Consider the following 26,320-nt stretch of genomic DNA (forward strand, 5'->3'; position numbering starts at 1 on the left):
TTTCCTTTCTGTCTTTCAATTGCCACACATGCAGGAAGTTTATGGTCCTTGGTCCCTCAAAGCAGCAGCAGAAGATGCTAAGGAGTAGGCCTGCTCAATCAGCTAGGCTGTCCTGGGAACCCGGAGGCCTCCCCACCGCCGGTCACGTGATCTCGTGGACCGCAGGTCCCGCCCCTGGGCTCCTAGAGGCCACGTCGACCGTAGCGGGGAGGGGCGACGGATGGCGCGCGTGCGTGCCCCGCCCCTCCTGCGCGGCCCGGATGAAGAGTAACGCCATTACCGCCAGAGCCGCCGAGAGCCCTAGCGGACGCGCACTGGACGCTGACCGACCGCACCATGAGACTCCTCCCCCGCCTGCTGCTGCTGTTCCTGCTGGCCTTCCCCGCCGCGGTGCTGCTCCGAGGCGGCCCCGGAGGTGAGGGGCGCGGGGCTGGGTTGGGCACCACGGCCTCCCCCCGGCCCGGTTCTCGAGGGAACCTTCCAGGACCCCCTCCCGCAGCCCGGTGCCCTCTGCGAGCGCGGGCCCGGAGCCCTAGGTCCGCGGGACCCACGCCAGGGCCGGCCTCGCTCCTCCGCCCGCGCTCGCCGCGGGCCGCCCGTTCCCAGCCTCTGCGCTGACGTGTCGCTAGCCCCACGCCGGCGCGCCTCCATTCATTCGTCCACTGCCGATTCTCCACCTCGGCGCCGTGGACCGCGAGGCTCGGTGTCCACAACTGCCCCTTCTTCCTGCTGCTTGTCAGCCTCTCCCGAAGATTCCCAGCCGGATGGCTTTCTTCTTTTCTGATTTCTCCCCACCCCCCGCCCCCCACTTCTACAGCCAGTTTTTGCTGGTTGGAAATACGCTGGGAAAAAGTTATTTCGAGCTTTGTAAGTTTATTCTTTCCAACGATTAACCTGGGGTAAAAACTTGGTAGTGGTCACCAGAATTCCTTTTCTTTCTCTAAGTTTCTGTGGCCCACGCAGGGCATGAGAAATAACGATACATGTTCTTGAGCTCTTTAACCAAGCAAACAGAAGTGCTTGGCTTCTACTTAGTATGACTTTGAATTATGCCTGTGAGGAATTTGGGCTGGGAGTGTGGTGGGACACAGATGTTGAGACTCTGGCTGGGTTGGAAGTCCGTGGCTTAGCTATCGCGTCCTTGAACTTAGGATCTTTGTGCTCGTACCTCTGGGGTGCTGGGTTTCAGGTTTCTGTCACCACACCCCGTGGATGAAGTGGTGGGGATGAACCCAGGGATTCCAGCACGCCAGGCATACAGGGCATGCACCCTGCAACCGTACACCCTTCGGGGTTTCTTTGTTCTTTTTAAACTGGCTTTTCGAAAATGACCAGTAAACTATGAACTATTTTAACTCAAGAAAGTAAAAGGACGAAAAAAAAAGGGATGATCTTAAAAATAAATGTTTTTTCTTGAGCATTGCACATGTGGTTCTTCCCACGTTTTCCTTTCCTACTGAATTGCCACATCATCACTCTCTGAGAAGTGGTAATAAGAACCGCTTGAACTTTAAAGGTCCTTTTAGAGTTTTGCTTGAAAGTGATGTAGTGTGATTTGTTGAGAAAGTCTTGTCAACACGTCTATGATTTATAACTCTGCATTATGATTTATTTATCCTTTATTTTTTGATATTTTAAATCTTTCTGAAAATATGCTTGAAGTCATGTGCAAATATAATTGGATTTTTTTTGCTACTAACCATGAAGCTACCATTACTTATTTTAATTTTTTATTATATTTAGTGTGTGTGTGCGCACGCGCGTCTTGCAGTATATCCAGAGATTAGAAGACAGTTTGCAGAGTGCATACCAAGAATCAAATCTACATGGTTTGGCAGCAAGTGCCCTTAACCACTGAGCCATTTGGACTGCCCTGGTTTTTGTGCCTTTTAATATTAAGAACATTTCCATTAAAAATTTTGTGCAGTAATTAAGACTATGATAAAAAATGTAAATATTTTTGGGAAGTGGCATCATTCAGCTGTCCAGAGAGACTATGTTAGGATAGGTGGAACATTTTCTTGTCTAGACCTGATGTTTAAAGACAATGATAAAGGTTAATTTCAATTTTATTTTATTTTCAGGGTCATTAGCTGTGGCTCAAGATCTTACAGAAGATGAAGAAACAGTGGAAGATTCAATAATTGAAGATGAAGACGATGAAGCTGAAGTAGAAGATGAACCCACTGATTTGGTAAGTACTATATAGTATATTTAGAATATTTGTGATATATTCTGAGCTAGAGATTCTAAGAGTGTATTTTTATAGGCAACTTTACTGATTATTTCTTAAATTATATGTAAGTGTAGGTTTTTGTATGGTACTTGGATGTGAGAGCAAATACCCGGGGTAGGGGGCATTGGATCACAGGGAGCTGGGGTTACAAACAGTGGTAACCTTTCAGACATGGGTTCTCTGCAAAAGCAGTATGTGCTCTAAGCCTCTGAGCTGTCTCCCCTGGGTTGAAGTTGGCCTAAGGACAAGTCATTGAGCATGAGCACAGGGGTGTTCTGGAGTAGTGGGGAGACAAAGATAAACTGAACAAGTCAAGATCATCCAATTGTGAGTGAGGCCAGCACCAGACCCTGAGCTATATGTTACATTTGGAGCCTGTGGTGCTTAGCTTCTTAGGTCTGTCTTGTCTTTTTGTGCTTATAACCTGCCATTGACTCTTATGGGGATTGGGGGAACCTCTACCATGTAGCAAAGTACTGTTCTGGGTACTAGATTGAACAGATGAAATATTTTCTCTGCTTTCTTAAGTTGATAATTTTTTGGGTAATGTGTGTGTATTTGAGAGCAGGTGATGAAATATGCCTTATGCATGTAAGGGTTAGAGAAGATTGCTTACAAGCTTTGAAATCTGTGCTCTCATGATGACAGTAAGAGCACCCTGCCCAGAGCTGGAGAGAAGGCTCAGCAGTTAAGATGCTGACTGCTCTTCCAGAGGTCCTGGGTTCATTTCCCCTGCACCACAGAACTACTCACAAACGTGTACTTTTAGATCCAGGGGATCTGGTACCCTATTCTGGCTTCCATGAACATATGCTCCATAGACGTGCATGAAGACAAAATACCCAACACAGGAAGTTAAAAAAAAAAGCTCAAATTAGGGTCATTGCAACATGCTACCTGCTAATGTGCTAATTATTTCTTGCCAGGAATACTATAATCTGTCCTCTATAGTTTTTTTTTTAGTTTTTTTTTTTTGTTTTTATGGACATGCCAGCCACTCAGCTCTGTGTTGATGTTGTTAATGATTTGATACATAGGCACACAGTGTTTCATCTGAGTAGAAGACCCTTAATTTGTGTACTTTTCCGGCTCTCCTACCTTTCAGAGACTTTGGTCTGCGAGAAGCCTTACACTCTGAGGCTCTGAGTCTTAACTCATCTCATTAGATGAACAGTCTTGATTAGATCAATATATTCCTGTTTCATAGTTGTAAATATTTGACCAAAGTAGCACTTTGGGTAAGATAATTTAGACCATATGGGAATTTAAGTTAGGATTAAAGATGGTGTTTAGGGCTTTGAAGTTTGAGCAAACATGATAGTAGTGGATTGTCTCATTTTCCTGAATTACTTGAGTTTTCTGGCACTGAAATGTACTTACTGTGGAGAAATGAGATCCAGAAGGGAAGAATTAGGTCTTTTTAAGAGGTTGGTTCAAATTTTTCTTACCATAAAAATAAGTGGTCAAGATGAGCTGAAACAGGAAGCAGAAGTATCCTCAGTTGTGTGTAGTCTGTTGAAGAAAGACGAACTTTTAGAGCCATGGCCGCTACAGAACCTCTGGAACACTGAGTTAGAGCTTTGGTTGTAACTACTCCCCAAATTTCTGTATTAGCAACGTACACTCAGCAGTCAAGACATGGAGGAATTGGGAGATATGACAGACTCCGAGTTGTCTTGAGATTCGTGTATACACTCACACATTTACACTGTTCCAAAGCTGGAGGTTGAGGTAGGAGAGAGACAGTGATATAGGAGGTGGATTTCCCAAGGAGAGGCTCATGCATTGTACTCAGGATGTTCTGACTCCTAAAATTTTCCAGTGCAGAAAACTGCACTATAGAACTTGTGATAGTAGGGGACTGTGTTCATGTTCTCTGCTTAAAAAACAAAAAACTGGTAGACTAGAAACCAACAAAGCAGTATTTTATCCCAGTCTAGTGAATTCAGTGGTTTTCCAGCCCTTTCACACCAATCTGTTTTTAATGTTGTTTCCCTTAGGCTGAAGATAAAGAAGAAGAAGATGTGTCTAGTGAGCCAGAAGCTTCACCAAGTGCAGACACAACTATTCTCTTTGTAAAAGGAGAAGGTAATGCAAAATTGTTCATTTTAATTTCAGTCTGACTCGTGAATACGGATGCATATAGTAATGCTGATTTTTAAAGGGAAAATAAATACTCTCTGCTTTACTAGATATTAAACATTCTTCTCAAAGATGCTTTCACAAACACGTGTGTACCTGGGTGCACACTTGCCTCTGTGTGCTGGGTGGTTTTGTGTCAACTTGACACAAGCTGGAGTTATCACAGAGAAAGGAGCCTCAGTTGAGGACATGCCTCCATGAGATCCTGCTGTAAGGCATTTTCTCAACTAGTGATCAAGGGGGGAGGGCCCAGCCCATTGTGGGTGGTGCCATCCCTGGGCTGGTAGACTTGAGTTCTATAAGAAAGCAGGCTGAGCAAGCCAGGGGAAGCAAGCCAGTAAGTGACATCCCTCCATAGCCTCTGCATCAGCTCCTGCTTCCTGACCTGCTTGAGTTCCAGTCCCGACTTCCTTTGGTGATGAAGAGCAATATGGAAGTGTAAGCTGAATAAACCCTTTCCTCCCAAACTTGCTTCTTGGTCATGATGCTTGTGCAGGAATAGAAACCCTGACTAAGACATTCTGGGAGCATAAAGACAGCTTGCAGGAGGCCTACCCTTCCCCTGTGGGTTCCGGGGAACAAACTCAGGGGTGCTGGGCTTACATGCCAGTACTTTTACCCACTCGGCCATCTTACCAGCCTCAAAGCTGCCATTCTTGAAATGTCTTCTAAACTGTGTCAGTAATAACATTTTGTTTTGTTTTGAGGACTTAAGCTTAATCACTGGAACCTCATTAAAGAGCCAGCAGTCCTATGAAAAAGCCAGTTAGGGTGGTTCATGAGGAGCATGAGATAGCTGGGTGGATTAGCACTGCAGAAACAAGAGGCCTTCCTCAGCACGTGAAGGAGAGAACTGACTCCCAAAAGTGGTCCTCTGCTCTATGTGTGTGCATCCACACTCACACACATACTAGCTTTTAAAAGGAATTTATTTTGTTGGCATTGAATTCAAGATTCTCCTGGCTTGGCCCCCAAGTGATAGGATTACAGACATGCATCAGGCCTGTCTGGAATTTGGAGTATTTTTGAATGTTTAAATGTCAGGAAAATACTAAATGTCTACAATTAGGCCTTAGTTATAGCTTAGCATTAATTTGAAAAGAAAACAAGAAACTTAAGTTTGCATATTTCTTGCTCCAGATGCATAGGACCAGAAGTGTTTTTGTTTATTTGTTTGTTTGTTTTGGGGTTTTAGAATAATGAGCTATTTGGAGAATGGAGTTTATTTCATGTACCATCTCATCACTGATGCTTGGATTTTCCACTTGTAGTATCTTGTTGGCCTACAAAGGTTTAGACTTTGAAGCATTTCCAGTCTTCTGGTTAGTGCTCCTCAAATGCTTGAGTACATTTATTGAGGGCTCTGTGGATGTCATTGTTCTTAATACTTTGCAGTATTTATTTAATCCCAGCAAATCCCTAGGGTGTGGTTATTGTTGATCTTGGGTTTAGAGAAGAAACTTGTCCTAGGGTTACCCACATAAAATAGATGGGCGAGACAGGATTCAAACCCAGATGTGTCTGTTTTATAGCCTGTGTTGTACTAGGTGAGTTAGCCCATTAGACTGTCTTACAATATCAGAAAACATTAGTTTTCTTGGTATTAAGTATTCTGTTTTCTATAAATTCCAACTTCATGCCCACAGAAAGTGATTGATTGTTGGGGATGCACGTGGTAGTTCTTCACGTAGCAAGAATGTACAAAACCCCATTCTGTTCTCAGCATTTTAGAAAAGGGAGTTTGCGTTTGTGACTCCTCATTTATTTTGTAGTAACATACTGAGCTGTATAAACCTCTTAGGTTACAGTCTTGCTACCATGGTTTTCTTAGCCTCTTATCTGGATGTTATTTGGCTGAAATTGCAATACCTAGTTTATGTCCTAAATTGGAATCCCAGAGAACAGACAAAAATGACTGCATTTAGACTGGTGCACAGTCACACTAGAGTGCTCTGCTGATGAGAGTTCTGAAACTGTCCATGTCTGTATTTCATTTGATCCTAACCCCACCCCTCCTATTTTGTGTTTTAGATTTTCCAGCGAACAACATTGTGAAGTTCCTGGTTGGCTTTACAAACAAGGGGACAGAAGATTTTATTGTTGAATCACTAGATGCCTCATTCCGTTACCCTCAGGACTACCAGTTTTACATCCAGAATTTCACAGCTCTTCCTCTAAACACTATCGTGCCACCCCAGAGACAGGCGACTTTTGAGTATTCCTTCATTCCTGCAGAGCCTATGGGGGGACGGCCCTTTGGTCTGGTCATCAATCTGAACTACAAAGATTTGAACGTAAGACCTTTTGAGTTGGTATTCTGTTTTTGGTAGAGACTGCAGTGGATAGTGACCATTGTCCTGTCTAAGTGCTTATTTTGTGATTCAAACTGTAATAGGCACCAGGAATACAAAAGGAATTGCCCGTCTGTCCCTGTCTACACTACTGAGGTGGTGAGAGGTGGCCCAGAGAAGCACTAGCTAGTGGTTAGGGGTGCATGTGAGCTGTGGGGCACTGGGGGCTGTGTGTGCCAAAGTGGCTTGAGCTGGATTTTGACAAGGGCAAAGAAGTGTACAGTCTGTTCTTACTTGGATGCTATGGAGTCGTCAGACGTGTCTGTCCCAGTGTGTTGTGGACCTTCTGCCCATTTAAATGCTTCTGAAGACTTTGTTACTGCTTTGGTCTTTTGTATACTCATAAGTAAAATATTGGCAGGTTTGTTAATTTCACTTTTGCCTGAGAGGAATGCACTCCTGCTGGGAGTAGACCCCATGTTGAGAGCTGTAGATGAGGGTGTGTTTACCCTTCTCTTTCAGGAGCTCCCTTCCAGGAGTGGGTTCACACCTCCCTCACCACATGTCAATGCCTTAACCTTGTATCTTCAGTCAGGCCCTGCACTGTAATTTGCTTTCCTGTAAGTTAGTGCAGAGGGAAGGTTTTTCATTTCATCGTGTTTTATTTCATAGCTTTTAAGTAGGGTGGGGCTGAGTTCAGCTTTGGTTTTGTAATGCTTCTGCCGTGGAAGAGCAGTTGTGTGTGTTAAATTGGTTAAATTGTCAAAAAAATTTTTTTAAGATTTTTTTTTTTTAAGATTTATTTAAAGACACTGTCACTGTCTTTAGACATAGCAGACAAGGACATTGGATCCCATTACAGATGGCTGTACCATGTGGTTACTGGGAATTGAACTCAGGACCTCTGGAAGAGCTGAAGCCCATCAAAATTGTTTTAAGATGATAATGGAAAAAAATGCTTTTGGTTCTGGAAGTCATAGGTTTGTCCCTTAAAGTGGAACTGGTCCCCAGTCTAGTTTCAGTTTAGAGCACAGACCTGACTCTGTGCCTCTGCTGCAGCTGCCGCTGGCCATGTTTGCTGGATTGCAGGAGGAAGCTGGAGCTGCTGAGGAGCTCTGTGGGCTCTGCTGCTTTCTGCCACTGCTCTGTGACCTTCAGTGCTGTCCCTGCTCCTGAAACCTCTGCCTTCTTGCTCCCTGCAGAAAGTAGAGGGTTGTTTTGGAAAGTTTGTAGCCATTTTTATTTTTAGGAGAAATAACATTATAATAACATATTGGACCTGGCATTGAATTATGGCTTTGTTGTCTCTTACAACTAATGGCAGGAAAGTCAAGTCTATTACACTTGTAATTTTTATTCTTGGAGCACATCTCACATGTGAACTTTAACACTGTTTCTTAAACAGGGCAACGTGTTCCAAGATGCTGTCTTCAATCAGACGGTCACAGTTATTGAAAGAGAGGACGGGTTAGATGGAGAAACGTGAGTAAAGCTGCACCTGTAGGACCTGAAGCAGTGCTTCTAGGAAGACACTGGGTTTCTTTCCTCTCCACAATGCCTGTGAGACAATTACATAAATTAGAAAGGTTTTTTTTTCTCTTAAAAGTGAAGAATTGTCCGTGAACTTAAATGTGTCACTTGAAGGGATTTATATCCAATTATGAAAAATATTATAAATGTGAGGAAACTACTGAAATAGTCTTAAACTCTGGGTTTGAAGTAAAACATGCTTTAGATGGGAGAATTTTATTGGCGGAGTGTTCTTAACTAAATAGAAGGAAAGTTTTAAAGCTTGTGGTTTTTTTTTTTTTTCTTACATGTTGTTTGAAAAGCTATTGTAGCACGTATTAGGATTTTGCTTTTAGTTAGAGATGGTATTTATAAATTAACACCAGCTATTTTTTTTTCCTATGCCAGAATTTTTATGTATATGTTCCTTGCTGGTCTTGGGCTTCTAGTTGTTGTTGGCCTTCATCAACTCCTTGAATCTAGAAAGGTAATTATGAATGAGCAACCCTGAAAACTACATTCAAAGTTACAGTACTAACCGCACTGGAGTAGTTTTATATTATGTATGTGAGTACACCGTCTCTTTCTTCAGACACACTAGAAGATGGCATCAGATCCCATTACAGATGGCTGTGAGCCACCATGTGGTTCTTGGTAATTGAACTCAGGACCTCTGGAAGAGCAGCCAGTGCTCTTACCCGCTGAGCCGTCTCTGCAGCCCTTTGTTGTTCCTTTTTAAAACAATACCCAGACAAGACTTTGGATATGTGACTTGCATTTGTTGAGAAGTGTGTACACATCCACTTAGTATACTGATTGCCCACTTTAAACTGATCTTTATATTTAATTAATAATGTTCCTTGAGTTCAGAAAGATTTTGTTGTTCCACCTAATTCATTTTTCTCATGGATTGTTTGTATTATCTGTAATCAACCAATTTATTTGGCTTAGAGTTCTTGGTGGGGATTCTTTTTTATGTATTCAGAATTTATGGGCTATGTAAAGCTGGACAGTTAGATAGCAGAGTTCCTACCTGCTAGGCAAGCATTTTACACTGAGCTAGAACCATAGCCCTTGGTTTTTGAGACAGGATTTTGCTGCGTAGTCTTTAAGGTGTAAAGTCAAGTGTAGCCCAGTCTGGTCTCCTGATCGTCCTGTGTCCTCCCAGATGCTGGGGTTACAAACTTAGACCAACCTTCCCTACCCAACTCTGAGACAGTCTTACTGTGGAGCCTTGGCTGGTAACAAAACTTAAGAAAATGGAATTAAACGGGTTTTATTTGCAGTACTTCAGGAGATGGGCTACAGAGAAAGGCTCTCCTTCTCCTTTTGATTTTGTTGTTGTTTGTTTTTGAGACAGAATTTCATGTAGCCTAACCTGACCTTGAAGTCACTGTGTTGCAAAAGCAGACTTTGAATTCCTGATCCTTCTGCATCTCCCTGCAGTATACTGGGATTGCATATACACACTGTCTTGAAAATGTCACACTTTTAGACGAACTCAATGTTGTTAGCCTATATGGGATTTTATGTGTTTTGTGTCTGTACCTATTCTTTAATTGTATTTCACAAACAATGCAAGATTGCCTGCTTAAAGGCATTTTATTAGTAGGCTGGAGAGATGGCTCAGTGGTTAAGAGCACTGGCTGCTCTTCTAGAGCTCCTGAGTTCAATTCCCAGTAACCACATGGTGGCTCACAACCGTCTGTAATGGGATCGGATGCCCTCTTCTGGTCTATCTGAAGACAGTGACAGTGTACTCATATACATGAAATAAATGAATTTTTTTAAAAAGCATTTTAGTAATTCTTCATTTCACTGACTGTAAATTTATTCTTATAAAGAAAATCGGTGATATAACAACAAATTAAGTTCTGTAGCAAGGGCAAGGATCTTTACAGACTGAAAAATGGTCAAGAAGATTTATTCTTTGAAAGCATTTTCCTCTTATGGCATGTGTACATGTGCATTCACGTGTGTGTACTTTGGCACATGTAAAGAGGTCAGAGGTCAACTTGGAGTTGATTTCTTTCCTTCTAGCATTTGGGACCCTGGGATCAAATGCAGGTCATCAGGCTTGGTGGCACACACAACTTTACTCACTAAGAAGCCATCTTTACAGCCCAAGATTGACTGTATAGTTAAAGCATGTTTTCTTCCTTTTATGAGATAATATATGTATTAGAAAAGAATGTAATTTGTCAGCTAAGATACTCAAATTATATACTGATCAATGTTTTTAAAATTAGAATACACAGACAGGCAGTGGAGACACACAGCTTTAATCCCAGTACTTGGGAGGCAGAGGCAGATGAGTCTCTTGAGTTTGAGGCCAGCCTTGTCTACAGAGTGAGTTCCAGAACTTCCAGAGCTACACAGAGAAACACTGCCTCAAACGAAAACAAAAACATTTTACAATTTAGAATGCTATGATGTATCTTTTTTAAAAAAATATGTCTTTTATGTTCTTGTAGCGCAAGAGACCCATACAGAAAGTAGAAATGGGTACCTCAAGTCAAAATGATGTTGACATGAGTTGGATTCCTCAGGAAACTTTGAATCAGATCAGTAAGTAGCCTTACAAATTTGATGAGAAATGTTTCTTTAAATTGAAATTAGTTTAGATTCAGCCAAAACTGTTTGCTCAGACTATTTAACACTTATCTTTCCATTTCCTGTGTAGACTCTAGCGTAAGAGTGAACGCAATGGCCTGCTCTGTTGATGGTGGCTTAGGGTTTAATGTGGAAGTGTTTTCAAACATGCAGCTTGTTTGTAAACATCTGACTTCTTTCTAATCCATTTCCTGTCTTTTTTCCTTCCTGTTGCTTCAGTGCAGAGTAGAAGAGGTGAGGTGATTAACTTCTTCAGTAGGCTTTGCTACAGTTTTGGGGGCTCTTGCATAGTGCATGAATATAGCAAGTTTAATGAATAGAATTGTGTATTTTGGGAAAACTGCTACAAACCACTTTTGAAAGAGTGAATCTAAAATGTTACTCAATATGTTATGCTGTTTTGCTAGTGAATAGTTTATTAAATATACTAATTTTATGAAGGAACATAGGAAAATGTCCCCGGTTGGTGAGTGACTTTAAAAAGTACTTGTGGGTCTGGGAAGCTGGCTCAGGGTTAAGAGTGCTGACTGCTTCTCCAGAGGAGTGGGGTCAGCTCCCAGGTGCTCACGTGGCAGCTCACAGACATTCAGAACTCCGGTTCTTGAGGGCTCAACCCCTTTTCTGGCCTCCACAGGCAGCTCATATGCCTCAGAACATTTTCCTTGAACACAGTGTAGGACACTTGGAGGCATTTTGAGCTTTGACTAATCAGATTTTCTGATAAGCATTTTACATTTGAATGTAATGGGATGTGATTGTAACCTCAGCACTCGGGAGACAGAAACAGCACTGGGGTTTGTTGGTCAGCTCAGTCTACTGATGAGCCAGCGAGAGTCTCTAAAAATACGATGAGTGGCTCCTGAGGAACAACACCCAAAGTTGTCTTCTGGCCTCTTCATAAGTATGAACACATACCCCTTCATGTGTATACATAGTCACACACTTTTGTGTGTCAATAATTTAACAGAATTCAAGTCAGGTGTGGTGGTAAATGCCCTAATTTCAGGACTAAAGAGGCTGAGGCAGAAGGATCATATTTTTTGGGGGGGGGTGCTCCTGGGCTCTAGAGTAAGATCCTCCAAAACCAAACAAAAGTGAGCTGAAGTTTTAGCTTCCATGAACTCCTATGTGAGGGGAGAAAGTAGCCTTTGATGTTGTCTGAGGCAGGAAAAGAAGATGGGTCTGAGTGTCTGATAGCATTTTACTTTATCAGGAACTAGGAGGATGGCTTGGCTTTGTCTAGAGTGTTTTAAATGTGGTGGAGCGCTGTCTGGTGATGATGTGAAGGTTCCCCATACTCGTGATTCCTTTCTTCCACCTAGAGTTTAAAATTTACTCTGGAAAGATGAAGTATTTTGACTTTAAGTAGTTTGGAGTTGTTTTTTCCTTAGGTTTTGTTTTATTTGGCTCCTCCCACCCTTAATAGGGAATAATGGTAAATGTTTGCTTTTGATAGCCGAAAAGATAATGATACGCATGTATGATTACTTTTTGTTTAAACATAGTGCTTTTTTTCCCATGCTGTTAAGGTATTTGAAACTATTTTCCCCTAAAACAAATGACTGTAGATAGAGTCTTACAGACTGCTCTCAGCCCGTGTGCTGCCTAAACTGAGCAGGCCATGGTTGTGACGGTTGCTGAAGTGGCTGTTTTGAGTGGAACTAAAGAGGCGTCAGAAGTCCTCAGGAGAGCCTTCATGTATTGCAGGTGGCTGGGACACTGTGGTCTAGTCACACACCATCACTCTCAGCGATGGCTCACCTGTAGATTGGGAGATGCTTCTAGAATTATATGTTCAGCTTGTTACTTTCAAAAAAAATTTTTTTTGAAAAACTGGTTAACTGGAGACATGTATGCAGACATAAGAGTACCCTTAGCCTTTAAATATTGTTGGTAAACATTTACTATATAATATATCCTGACCTAGTAATTGTTTGGAAAAAGGATGTTAGGCATATTCTTTTTCATTTCATAAAGTGCTTATAAATAAACCTCACACCTTGGCAAAAGTACTTTTTTCTAGTTTTTACTTTTTTAATAGGCAGAAATCATTTCGTAGTGACGGGATGACAGGACCTTATATGCTACCCAACCTGGCCCTGTGTGTGGGTTCAGATGAGTCTACTGCCTCAGCAGTTAGCGCATGACACCATGCTGGACACATTTTCTGTGTTCTTTTTATTTTTGAAAGAAGCTTGCTTGACAGTGAGCTGCTGTGCATGGTGTGTAGAGTGCTAGCACGTAGAGAGGGCAGGAGACCTGCACTTGCTCCTGTTTCTAAAAGAAACATACGGATTAGTTCTCTTATTACATAGAAACAGCACCACATTTATTTCTGCTAACTTCTAAAGGAAGGCTGTGCACTGCAGTGGCTTCAGCATTGTGTTACTAGTAGCCTGTGTTTGCTTCATCCAGTTTAAATTGTATAGCTGCCAAAAAGTATTTCAGAATTCTGACTTTTACATGTGTAAGCATGTTATTGAATGTGCATGGTGTCCTATGTTAGATATGAAAATTTTATTTTAATTGGTATTATCCTAGAAGGATATTTTTTAAGTTATTTTAAAAACCAAGAACTAGGTAAGAGTCATTTGTTGTGGTGTGGGAGGGGCGTGTGTGTGTTGAGTGAAGTTAGCTAGCGTTAACTTGCTGCTTTTCTTTCAGATAAAGCTTCTCCAAGAAGGCTGCCCAGGAAGCGGGCACAGAAGAGATCGGTGGGATCTGATGAGTAAATGTTGTTTGTGCAACAGTCCAGTCTGTGCTTCCCCTGCCCGCACGGGGTCAGTGCAGAGAAACCATGGCACCACAGAGGGCAACTTCTGCTGTGTGAGGACTGAGCAGTCGGAGTCTGTGGCCATGAGATTGCTGGAAATGCACTGCATTTGTTTTCTAAAGTAACAAATTTGGGTTTTTTTAAAAACCATTAAACTGTGTGGGTGTGAATGTCTGTGAGCAGTTAGTTGTCTTACCAGAATCATTGTTAAACTACCTGAAACATGCCTTTAGAATGCTCAGCAAAATGCTCTTGCCGCTTCCCCTGTGATATTTTCCATTTTGCTCCCAAGTTCAATTAACATTTTTTCCCAGTGTGGTTTTAGGTGACTTGTTTTGATGAAATAATTTGTTTATTTCTTGGAATCGACCAAATCCAAACTGATGGCACAAACCAGCCTTTTGCTTGCTGTCTGTCACAGCTTGTATTCTAACTGCACAGCAGGGTGGCTGCTGCTCGAGCTTCACAGGCATGTTGGGTAGTTTGCCGCTGTTTGCTGTGCCCCTTCAGAAACTTACCAAGAGAGTCCAAGAATTTTGGAATCACTAGCAACAAAATTGTGAAGCCTGACAATTCTACTGATACCGGTATATAAATCCCAATTCTATGCCTGTTTTTTTGTTGTTTGTTTTTTTAAACAAAGTATAGTAAGTCTGTGCAAACTGGGCAATGTGTTGTCCCTTGTTCCATGTGGCCTGGGAGCCTCTGGAGTGGCCTCCTTTCTTTGTTTGTTGTTGGCTTTAAGCAGAGCATTTTTGTTCTTAGTAGAAATAATCTTAAGGAAAAAACTGTCATGGTCTATAGTCCAGAGGGATCACATTTTAAGGGCAGGAATACATTTTAATTAATTTTAATCTTCAGAAATCTTAATTGGAAAGTTTTAAAGTAGTTACAAGGTTTATCTTTTAACCCTATCTTTTGGGAGTTTTGATTGTTGAGCTACTTTTTTGTCTATTAATGTGAAAAATCCTCAAAGTCCAAGCGCTTAAGATTTCAAGACCAAAATTAGGTTGGGTTTACTAAAAACAACCTTACTTACTCCTGCCTGACCTAGTGAATGTTTGACATTATTGTCAGACTTACTAGAAATTAAGGTAATTAAAACTGGACAAGAGGCTTATTCCTCTGTCTTTGAAGCCATATTCTCCCTGCGTGTATTATAAGAAAGTGGTCATTTCAGTAGTTTTTTTTTTATTCCTGACCATTTTTGTTCTTGTTTTCTTACAGTCCAATCCCTTCCACACACACCTGAAGGAAAGAAACAAAATAAAACACACAAAAACAAGACTTATATAAGCTCTTTAACATGTAAGCCAAAACCAATAATGATCGAAGGTCTTCTGTGTCTTTTGTAATTGTTAACCACTTTGCAAAAGGGGCTGAAATGTCAAATTGCCTGTATTTGCATTTCTGGACTGTAAACTTTGTATGCCTGTAATACAGTGTATGTGGTTTTTAATTGAGCTGTATAATTCATTTATTTTGAGACCTGCGGAACTGTATGTTTTTTGACTTGATGTAATATAGGAGACTCTTCTCATTCTCAGAAAACATTTTCCAGAACCTTCTGTGAATATCTAAGTTTGGTAAGCTACTGTAACATACTGCAGTAAGGTATAAGTAATTAAAACCTTTAAATGGCCCATAGTTAACTAAATACCTGATAAAACATGGGGAGTTTTAGAAACCACACTTAACAGCTGCCATGTTCTCGTCCCTGAGTAATTACTTGCCTTATATACCAGCTCTTTCGTTTCTGAGGTCCAGATGAGAGCCTCAGAGTATAGAATGTATTACTTTTTAGTGTAGACTGGGGACAGTTGAAAACTTGAGTCTTCAGGTGCCGGGCGTCTACTATAGCATCAGTAAGTATTTAGCAGAAACTAACTCCATAATGAATGGAATTCAATTCCACACATGGTTTGTTCAAGCACACTTAATAAGTAGTTTACTTTTCAGTGTCTTTTTTAAAAATGTAAATACTTGGATGAAGCTTTCCTTTGTTTCAATATAGCCATTTGCATCATAAACCTTGTTTTCAGAATTTATCCTTTGAACAAGTTGGTTTTAAAATCTGTTAAGTGTATCAAACTCTGTCACCTAGACATTTGAGAAGAATGTGTCATAAAGCGTGGATCTCACCCTGGTTGTATAGCTTCCTCATTTAGATCATGTGCTGCAGTAAGGGACTTTTGGGACTGATAAGTGTCCATTAAAACTTTGCCTGAGGAGTTTGGAATGGAAAAGTGAGACTTGGTATAAAAGGATAAGGGGAAAGAATCAGGTAGAAATGAGAAGTACCAGTGCCATCAGAAAATAGAACTTGGTGGGCAGTAAAGGGCTGTTTTCCTTCCAGTAGCTAGTTTTATCAGCCTGGCATCGCTAGGGATAGGTGAGCGTAGACACTGAAGCAGTCTTGCTGAGATGGTTGAGGTGTGGCTACATGCTGAACATGCAGCGATCATCTGCAGTGCAAAGACCTTCCTGCTTAGTATAAAGGAGAATGTGCTTGGTGGTGCATTGACTCATGACTTTTGTTTGGTTTTAGTTGGGGTCTTATAACCTTGCTCAGGATGGTCTTGAATTCCTTCAGTATGGTGTGAAATAATTACAGTTTAACTCAGAACAATATATCAGCCCTCATCAAGATTTTAATAGACTAGATCCTTGACTTTTATTTGAGCCCTGAATTTGTTAGCTTAAATTAAGACCATTTCTAGATACAGTTGAGGCACTTACATGGTATTGAATAGCATCTTACAGCCATGTAACTAGTCAGTAAACTTGGTCTGTATTTCTTAAATAGATCCTTACTCAGTTCAGTGAGGAGCATTTCTTGTTAGCAGTGTGCTTGTGTAATAGGTCTCACCTCTGCAGAGCACTTCTAGGGTCCTCAGGACTTAGCAGTTGCAGATAGCTAAGCAGTAGTGGCTTCAAGGAATTACTTGTGTTGATGTCTGCATGGTTCGGTCCCTTTTTTCTTTAAACAAAACCTAGACTATGATTATCTCTGAAGTGCTGGGGCTTTCTAGATCTTAGAATTGTGTTGGAACTCACTGAGACTGGGTACCCTGCAGTTGCCTTTGTAAGAAAATGGGAAGGGAAGCTGGTTTATTGAACATGAGTCTTGAGCTATGTTCTGTGGGGCCTCCTGTGTATGGACCGTCACAACAGCTCCCTGGGTGGGTGCGTTGTTCTCTGTACATGGAGAAGAGTCTCTGAATTCAAGCGACTTGGAAGCTGGCTGTTAAATAGAGCTTCAGAGACGTCTTTTAAAAAAACTTTAACAGTGCTTTTTGCTTTCACTCCATACAACATTTCAGAAATTTTATAAAACCAAGCATTTGGGCAGCTTACAAATACTTATTTTCTAGAATCCAGCAACTATAAAGTTGAGATAGTATTGGTATTGAATATACAGATGTGCTTGTTAATTGCACACATTGAATATACTTGCTACTTAGCTCATAAGCACTGTGAGAAATGCATCTTTTTACTTTGCTCTGTGTGTGTGTGTGTGTGTGTGTGTGTGTGTGTGTGTGTAGAATTACTTGAACTGGTGATTTAATTTTTATAATTTAATTAACCACAATACCCCACTTAATCTTCATTAAATAATATACTTTATATGTCTCCCTAGTAAAACAGTCATGTTCCTTAAAAACGTCTGGCAGTGTGTGATGGTTCATGCCTGTAATCCCAGCACTGGGAAGACTGAAGTGGAAGGATCATGGGAAATACCATCTTGACAACAACATATTCCCATTTTAAAAAACAAAAACAGTATGTTTAGATTATTTGATTAGATTTTTATTTTATTTTATTTTAGCCAAAATACCCATATTAGTGTTAGAGATGGAGTGTATTGTACAGGCAGGTTGGCGTTGGGATATGTCTGGGGCTACAAGACTTCTGATCTAGTTTCTGTTCAGTTTGGATTTTCTTCAGGCACAGTAAGACATGTCTGAGAAAGTCCAGTGCATCTGGAAAGCCCAAAGGATAGCTCTCTAGTCTTGAGGACACAGGTAACTGGTGCCTGCTGTGTTCCTTTGCTTTCCTCTGTGTAACAGTTTGTCTTCCCAATAGCACATATCCCCTACCCCATTGTGAGCCCTGAGTGTGTACTTAGTCTGCAGCTCACATTTAGGTTGAAACCTGTTACCACCTAAAGAAACAACAGGGCAAAGGCAGGTGAGTCTCAGTTTGAAGTCAGCCTGCTCTACTTAGTATGTTCTAGACCAGCCAGAACTACATAGTGAGACCCTGGAGTATAGTGAGTTCAAGAAAAGACAAAGATAGGGAACGTAGCTCAGTTGGCAATGGCCTTGTAAGCTTGAGGCTTTGGGGTTGGTCTCCAGAACCCAGGTGCGCCCTGTGCTGGGGAAGTGGAGGGAACAGAAGGAGGCTCCCTGGGACTTGCCGGCCAGCCATGCCTCCAAGGTAGAGGATAGTATTCCTATGGGTGACACCTGAAGTTGTCTTCTGGCCTCCACACACCCTTGTAAGAAAATGCAGACTCACTTTCACTTGCCATTTTTGCCAGGTGATTGGTGTGGTTCATAAATGCTTAGGTGGGGCTGGAGAGAGGGCTCAGTGGTTGAGAGCACAGCACCTATATAGGGTGGTTCAGAACAGTATCCCCCATGTGTGTGTGCTTGTGTGCGCATGTGTACATTAACTAAAAGTTAATCTACAGTCTGATTCTTCATACGCTGAGTGAGTACTTGAAATCCTGCTTTTATAACTACAAACCTCTAGTCAGTATAGCAATATCAAATGGTGTTTCAACATAGCTGTGTACTTAGAAAGGGGGGAGGGGTTCCATGTCATCGGAGTTCAGACTCCAGTGTCTCAGAGGCAGCTTTGGTTTCTTTGATGGGTTGCCCTCTGCCCTTGGGTGGTTAGGCATTTCTGGAATCAAGTGCATGCAGTGGATCTTTTATACAACCAGCCAGGACTAATGGGTCTTCTGTGAATGTGTGGTGAATGTGAATACTACCCATGAAGTACAGGAAGGGGGGACAGGGTGCTGTTTGGATTTAGATGTGAAGTAATACAGTCAGCTAACCATGCAAGGAGGGTTCGTTCTTGAAAGGAGAGTAAAAATTGGTGCTAAGGGGTGTGGCTCCATAGCATTTGAGTAGTTCAGTCCCCAGATTAAGAAAGGAAAGAGTAGGAAAGGCATGCAGTGCACCTAGTTTGGTGGGTTAGTGATGAGCCAGAGGGATGCAGCTTGCAGGGTAGGTCGTGTAGTCTGTCAGCTGACAAGTTGGTGTCTTTGTCAGAATGTTTGAAGTGGCTATATTTATTTCCAATGTAGTTGTTGGCCTTCAGAACACCTTGAACTCACCTCTTAGAATTCCTTTCAGCACCTGGCTGTGGTGACAAGCCTTTAATCCCAGCACTTAGGAGGAAGAGGCAAGTGGATCTCTTAGTTTGAGGCCAGCCTGGTTTACAGAGTAAAAGTTCCAAGACAGCTAGGGCTGCACAAACAGAAAACAAACAAAAAACCTTTCAGCATCAGATCAGATCGCCTAAAGACAGTCTATCTTGTTTGTGAGGGAAGCTTTTTAGAAGTTAATTTATCCAATTAATCTAATCAGACAGACAGAACTTAGATTTGTTGAAGGAGGTTCTTGGAGTCTGAAGGCATTTTAGACAGGATGAGAAACACTGAAGAATGGTCTATATAGGTATTTAGGGCACTTGCCTATTGTGCACAAGACCCTGATTTGGTTCACAGCACCAAGAAATAAACGTATTAAAGTTGGGTTCTTGCTCCATGTTCATTCATAGATCAGCTGTACACCGTAGCTTCAGGAGTCTGCAGCACTCACTTCTGTGCACAGGTGCTGTCCTGAACTGCGAACCCTAATGGTTGCCAGGGCCTTTCTGTACTGGACTGTAAAGAGTCCAGAATCAAGCTACATTTATAAACACTCTTCTGGGTGAAGTTTTGTTTTAACTCTAAAAACAACCTTTTCATGTGTTTGGGTGTTTTGCACGTGTGTGCATGTGTGTCCTGTTTGTCTGCCTTTCTGTACATGTAATCCCTACAGGGCAGAAAAGGGCATCAGATGCCCTGGAGTTGGAGACAGTTGTGACTTGCCATGTGGGTGCTGAGAATGGAGCCTGGGTTCTTTGCAAGAGCAGCCATCTTTCCAGCCACTCTGAGCGAGTTCCTAACACTGCCGTTGTCCCTGTGGGAGGTTTAAAGCACTCAGCTTCTAGTCCATATGGAGACAGGACTCCATCACCTTGGATCTCCTGAGCAGCCCATTAGGGTCGCCCCTGCACTTGTACCCTGTCCTGTTCCCTAACAGACTCACACTGTTACTTGTTTGTTCAACCTCTGAATCAAGAGCTTAGAGCAGGGAACCAGACCTGGGGCAGGCTTCAGGCTGCCTTGTTTGAAGTTGAGGCTGAGGGCCACTAGTGTCAGTATGAGAACATTCCTGGCTCCTTGAGTTTATGTTCACCCACAACACACACTTGCTTTATACTGAAACCTCACCTAGGAGTCCTTGCATCTCAGGAGCCACAGAGAATAGTGACCCTGAAGTCACCATGCTGCTTTTACACGTGGTCTGCTGGCCTACATAGGGTTTCATGATAGTCCTGACGAAACACTTGTCCTAACCAACACCAGGATGCACAGAACACTTAGCTGTGTTTAAACCTTGTGGCTAAACCCCCACTTCTCCCACCGTCCTCTCCATCTCTGGTACTTTGTCTCCCTCTTGAAAGCCTGGTCTTAAGTTGTACAGGTCCTCCTGCCTCTGTGTCTTCTCCTTTGTCAGTGTCCCCTGTGCTCTGGCTGCCTTCACCAGTCTCACTCTTCTATTTTTCCTTCTGATTTTGCCTTGCCTGGAAAAGCCTGCTCTTCTAGGATTGTTTGGCCACCTTCACTTTGTTCCTTCTAGGAGCATAGGTTCACATCTTAAGATGGGGCTACTGCATGGGGCTAGCTTTGGCTCTTCTACCACTATGTCGTTTGCTTCCTTTCCTGGGTTCTCTGATGTAAATTATTTCCTTCAGAGTTGTTCTAACTGCCTGTGACACATTAGTCTTTCTTTTTTTCCTAGGCCAGTGTCAAGTTTGCTATCCTCTGTGGCCCTCCCTCCAGCTCTTGTGTACTTAGAGACACCACGACTCCCTTTTATCCCGCCTTTATTAATGAGTGACAGCTGATCCCAGTTCTGCTTCAAATTAACATTAGATTTCCGTTCACTGTAACTTCAGAAGGCTTGGCGCTGCCATTTGAACTTAGCACCTCCCCGTGTGTGGTTTCTCACACTGTGGCTCTGGCAGGCTCATTTATTAGGAAGCTGTACTGAGTGAGGGTCTTCGAGGTGATTGATGTGTCCGAAGGTGTTGTTCCAGTATCTTTGGTGTCTATTCAGTGAAAATGGAAGTAATGAGACTAGTTCTCATGCAGCTTTGATACACATTCCACATGCTAAGTCTGGTGAGCCTAACACTGTTCTCAAGTTGTATCCCACTGTTAGCAGCTGATGGGGAGAGCATCTCAGCAGTATTCAAACTAGCTGTGTCACTGGTTGGTCTTGAGAGGAGACACGGAAATACCTTAAAATACTAAACAGAAAAAAGCAAAACAAAAAACTAGCCCTGGCATGGTGTTGCAAGCCTTTAATCCCAGCACTTGGGAGGTGGAGGCACGCAGACCTCTTGAGAGATCTGGTCTGTGTAGTGAGATTCTGTCTAAAAAGGAATTACAGATTTGATTAGAATTTTGCTCAGAATTATGTTTTTAAAAGGGAACATACCCTACATCCAAAAAAGGTCATATCAGATAACAAAGTCATGTTGTAGAATCAAGGAGACTCTCAAAGAATTTCATTCTAAACTTGATCATGTAGGCCTTTAATCCTAGCTACTTGGGAGGCTGAGACAGGAGGATCTTGACTTGAGCTGCAGGATGAATTTCCAGAGCAGCCTGGGCAGTGAAATGAGACCCCGTCCAGAAGGAACTGGGGATGGAGCTCAGTAGTAGAGAGAGGATGTGTGCGGCCGAGTTCCATCCCCAGCACACAACATGCGCACACTTTACGTGTGCTGCTGCTCTGTTGGCTTTGCAGATCCTGGTCATAAAAGATACATGAGGTTCCGAAGACCTTCCCCCTTCCCATTCCCATGGATACTAAGTTTGGGTTTCCAGTAATCAAACACCACACCACAAACCAGCTGGTGACTGTCGGCTGAGGCAGTCAAACCCAGGCTCTCCACGCTCTGCTCTGTGAAGTCGCACTGTATGTGTGCCCCACAGAAAGGACCCTAGTCTAGAGGCTGCAAACTCGGAGAATATGGCTTTATTACTGATGTTTCCAGTCTTTTCTATGAAAGAAAAGCATGCTCTGGAGAATTAGAAAAACTGAGGTCTATAAGAAACAGTATTTCTATGTTTTTTTTTTCTTAAACAAAACACTTAGAACAGTGTTAAATTTCAGATTAAACTTTAAATGCTAAATGTGTGTCTGAGGAGAGACATACCAAAATTCGAATTCTTTAAACTTTGTGCTAGGGTGGTGGACTTTTCCCTTTCCAAAATGTTTGTAAAGTGCTTATATTTTATAATGAAAGCAATAAATATGAATGTTGAATTTATTTGGGCCTCCAAAGATGAGTGTGATCCTCAAAGCTTTCCTGTTACCAAAAAAAAAAAAAAAAGTGAGCAATGCTCATACAGTGTGTTGGTGGAGGGACCTGTAAGTATCCACAGAAGCCCCTACAGGTATTTATAGGGCCCAGCGTCCTCACTGTGAACTTTGAATGACCTCCCTCTGCTCTGAGCTCAGAGCGTGAGGTCCAACCTCCATGTTTATTGCTTCATCCCTGTCCCACTCAATCAGGGCCTTGTTTGCCCTGCTGAAAATCTGAGGACTTGGTTCCCCTGGTGTTCCACTGTGGCCTGCAGGGTGTGCCAGGGTCTAGAGCCTCCCTGCCTGGCTCTCACATCCTCTCCAACCTCGGGACGAGTCCCGTGGCCGTGTGCATCACACAGCTTGCTTTGTCGTGTCCCCACCACCCCCGTCCTTAGGTTGTTTCACTCTGATGTAAGTGTTAGGATCAGAACTGTTGAAAGACTAGAGATACATCAGGTAGATCAGTTGCCTCAAACACACATGGCCTTACATCGCACACCTTGCTCAGACAAAAGGTTACCAGTCTTCAGACAGTATCTGAGTGATAGGTGTCTGATGATAGAAATTCATTACAGTTATACTGTGATACCTTTGCACACAATTGGAAATTAATAAGTACAAGATAACTTGATTTAAAAAAAAAAAAAAAACCAAAAAACTCTTCCACTCTTATGCTACAGAAAGCCTGCGATTCAAACACAGGTTGTGTGTATCCCAAGCACTCATGTGATTTGCTGCCTTCCACTCAGCACTGAGGCTGTTCTCCCCTGGCACCTCCAGGACAAAACTACCTCCTGGCCACTATCTACTGAAAACCCAAGGGGGGAGGAGGAGTTTGCATGCTGTGCTTGGGATTCATAGGCAGGACCCTGCAAGCTGCCTCATCTTGAGTCTGCAGAGTTGCAGATAGCTGATGTGTGTGAGGGGCAGACTAGACAGGAAGAAATGCCAGCCAAGTGCACAGTAGTGCTGGTTACGGTTTCCTGTGAGATGTCACCAGGTGCATCTGTAAAAGGCTTGGAAACATGACAGCTGTAGCTTCAGTATGAAAGTCTTGTTCCAAAACTGACTTGTAAGCACAGATAGTTTCTTCCATGCATGATAACCAGGCATTACCAAATGGTGCCACTCAAAATGGAGAGGCTCTTACAGACAACACAAGCCCATTAGCTATGGCTGCATGAGGAGAGAGACCTGGAAAAGTCTAGAAGTTTAGCTCCTTCGACCAGAACAATCGTCACCGATAATCAACAACTCCTGTTACTAATAGTTAAAACTAAGTCATGGATACTCAGAGAATCCTAGTAATCTGAAGGCAGAGGCAGGGGGCTTGACTGGGCTACAGAGTGAGTTCCAGTCTCAGAAAACCTAATTAGGGCCAGTGAAATGGCTCAGTGAATAAAAGTGTGTGCTGCACAAGCCGGACCCTAAGAGAAGCTGAGAGCCACCTCCCCAGAGTTTAACCTCTGACCTTCACATATCTGCCCACACAAACACACACACCATACATTTTAAGTCCATTTTAAAAATCATGAAATGTATATGTCTCTAAATGCATATAAAATTTTCTTATAGGAGATATTTTCACCTGTGGGAAATTTTGTTTGTTTGATTTTCTTCATAACTTTAAAGAGATGATAAGAAAATACAGCAGGGCAGGCAAGATAGCTCAGTAAGTGAAGACAGTAGTGTGAAAGCATTTTAGGAGCCATCCTAAGCTCCCTTGAAGCCAGTCTGCACGGATGTGTTTTGCTGCCCTCTGCTGGCCATGGAGGGTATGGTGGTGCTCGAACCACCCATTCTTGGGGCCTTCTAGCCCCTTGGTATTGCCTGAAAACTGGAGAAGCCAGGGAAGACTTCACTCCTGAACACACCTATTTACTCCAGCTGACCCTGGCGCAGCATGACTGTGAAGCACTCCATTTCAGGTCACACATCACAACAGAATGGAAAATACTCCTTTACCAAGATAGCACTAAATGCCCTTGGATGGTTAAGTTTATGGAACGCTTTGTCAGTAGGAAGATGAACGTTGTAATAAATATGCCTCCCACACGAGCCACCCATAGAGCAGCCAGCCACACTCAGCGTGCACCCTCTAGATCCCAACCGAAGCAAGCTGAGCAAAGAAAGCCGACCTCTCCTCCGCTTTGCCTGCCACAGGGCCTTAGTTTATGTCCCAATGGCGTGAGATGAACAAAGCGATTGTTCCCACGCCTTGGTGACAGTTTCTTCCCGGTATAAGCAGTGATGGTGTGTGTGTGTCACTGAAAGCACGTCAGCATGTTTCCCAAGCCAAGACCTATTTAAAAGGCTTGGTCCTCGTTCCTCACTCCATCCAGCTCCAGGCAATCTCGGGTCTCACTGCCTGCTGCTGGACCTACACCGAGGTGCATTCTTACCCCTAATTCCTGCATGCTTAGAAAGCATGTGCCAGATGCCAAGGTTCCCCAGTGCCAATGGTAGGTACTGATCATGGCACTGTGAGAGGTCTGACCCACTCCCCTGATTGCCATTCTAGTCCCTTCTGAGTGCACCCAGCATTACATGGGTTCTGGGGCTCAAAGTCTGGTCCTCACACCTGTATGGCAAGCTTCTTACGCACTGAGCCGTCTCCCCAGCCCCTCTCATCACTTTGTAAGGGAGCTATCTCAGACTCCCTACTTCATTGTGATGCTAAGTGCCTATCCCAGGCAGGGGTTCATTCACACCGAGTTCTTTGGATATTGCCATTGGCTGTGAACCCAGGTTCCCTGTTAGCAACAACGGCAGCACCCAGTCTGGAGTCTGGCAAACATCAGGCACTCAAACTAAGCTGATGAGAGGCAGGGATGAGAATGGTCAGGTACTGATTTGGTTTATGGAGCAAAGCTCCTTCCCTCCCCAGATGAGTGCTCTGTGGTCTCGGTTTTACTCTGCAGCATGGCGAAGCATTTGTTTTTTTAACACGTATCCCTCGTGAAGCAGGAAGCTGATGAATCTCAGTGAAGAGGCGTGCTTGTTAAGGCCTTCTTTCTGGGAGGGACTCATACTCGGGGGCCAATTTCAATAACTTTGAACTCCCAGCGTAGTCTTTTGTGTGACTCCTCATAGGAGGAAGAGTGTGGTGAGGAGAGTCCCGGCTCTTTGATGGGTGAAGTGTTTGGCTACAGAACATAAAGGCGCCTTTATAATAAGACGGCCTGAGGCTCCCCTACCCTGTCCCACAAGCTTCAGACGCTGGGGAAGTGACTGGGAGCCACCTAGCAGTTTCTCAGGTCACCATCTCCTTTGCTCTTTCAGGCGCAGGAAGAGAGAGGCGCACTGAGGTGACCCTGCGGCTCAGCCACCCCGTGGTCTCAGGCGCAAGATGTGCCTGCTTCAGCTGCAAGTCGCCTAGACCCGCGGCCCCTACGGCCTGGATGCCTTCTTTGCACCAGCTTGCTGATTGTGGAAATTTAGGACGACACCAGCCGCGACTGGACCCTCACGCGGGTCCTCTGTGAAGTCACCGCTGGAAATGGCTGTGTCACTAGGGCTTTGTGGCTGATGAATAGCAGCTGTTGTGTTTTGTCTCTTGGGTGGAGGGTTCCCAGGAAACCCTGCATCTCTTATAGCTAGTGTGTAGGAGGGGAGGAGCCCAAGCAGCCGGGAATGAGGGAACCTCAAGCCAAGCTCTAGGGCCACTCGGGTCAGCGGGCTCGCATGTCCCCACATCATCTGTGGCTTCATGGCAGGGAGAGCAGGAGACAGGATTCTGTGTGAAGTAAGCTATGGGACATCCTTGGCTGAATATGACTCGGCAGCTTCTGTAACCACTTGAAGAAATATTTAATGAGTGTCTACGGGCTCGGCTGATAGGGGGACTCATAAAGGGTTGAGTGATACCCTCAGTCCACAGGCCCTCGGGGTGGGGGTGGGGGTCGGGGGGAGGTGAGCCAGGCACCGAAGCTGAGTAGTGCTTCATGCAAATGTGAGTTTTTCAGAGGCAGGTGGATTTCCCCAGCTGGGTCTCAGAATCTGACTTCCGTGTGTGTGTGGATGCTCACCCTGAGCTTGAATTGTGCTCATGTGACTTGACTTGCTTTGAATCAAATTGGATGGAAATAAAACT

The 26,320-nt window shown here is 43.3% G+C and overlaps 1 protein-coding gene across 8 annotated transcripts; it reads left to right on the forward strand.

Moving 5' to 3' along the window:
• Positions 1-253: 253 nt before the first annotated feature.
• On the forward strand, positions 254-26,320 carry SSR1 (signal sequence receptor subunit 1). Of its 8 annotated transcripts, XM_080930949.1 has the most exons (12): positions 254-415; positions 2,085-2,194; positions 4,237-4,324; positions 6,410-6,672; positions 8,075-8,151; positions 8,587-8,665; positions 10,653-10,746; positions 11,011-11,030; positions 13,456-13,685; positions 14,075-14,151; positions 14,792-14,872; positions 25,510-26,320. In XM_080930949.1, the coding sequence occupies exons 1-12, from the start codon at positions 337-339 to the stop codon at positions 25,710-25,712; spliced, it is 1,401 nt and encodes a 466-aa protein (XP_080787075.1). In that variant the 5' UTR covers positions 254-336; the 3' UTR covers positions 25,713-26,320. The 8 variants fall into 8 exon arrangements, with proteins under 8 accessions (XP_080787075.1, XP_080787077.1, XP_080787076.1 ...); XM_080930951.1 differs by lacking the exons at positions 14,075-14,151; positions 14,792-14,872 and having other exon boundaries at positions 255-415; positions 25,510-25,674; XM_080930950.1 differs by lacking the exons at positions 14,075-14,151; positions 14,792-14,872 and having other exon boundaries at positions 257-415; positions 13,456-13,519; positions 25,510-26,317.

Source organism: Micromys minutus, assembly GCF_963924665.1.
Source record: "Micromys minutus genome assembly, chromosome: 1".
Classification (NCBI taxonomy): Eukaryota; Metazoa; Chordata; class Mammalia; order Rodentia; family Muridae; genus Micromys; species Micromys minutus.

Excerpts from the sequence above, each read along its gene's own strand:
- SSR1 (XM_080930949.1), top strand. The coding sequence starts at position 337 with ATGAGACTCCTCCCCCGCCTGCTGCTGCTGTTCCTGCTGGCCTTCCCC. Across the intron at positions 13,686-14,074 it reads CACTGCATTTGTTTTCTAAA|AAACTTACCAAGAGAGTCCA; the intron begins GTAACAAATTTG and ends GTGCCCCTTCAG. Across the intron at positions 14,152-14,791 it reads TGACAATTCTACTGATACCG|TCCAATCCCTTCCACACACA; the intron begins GTATATAAATCC and ends GTTTTCTTACAG.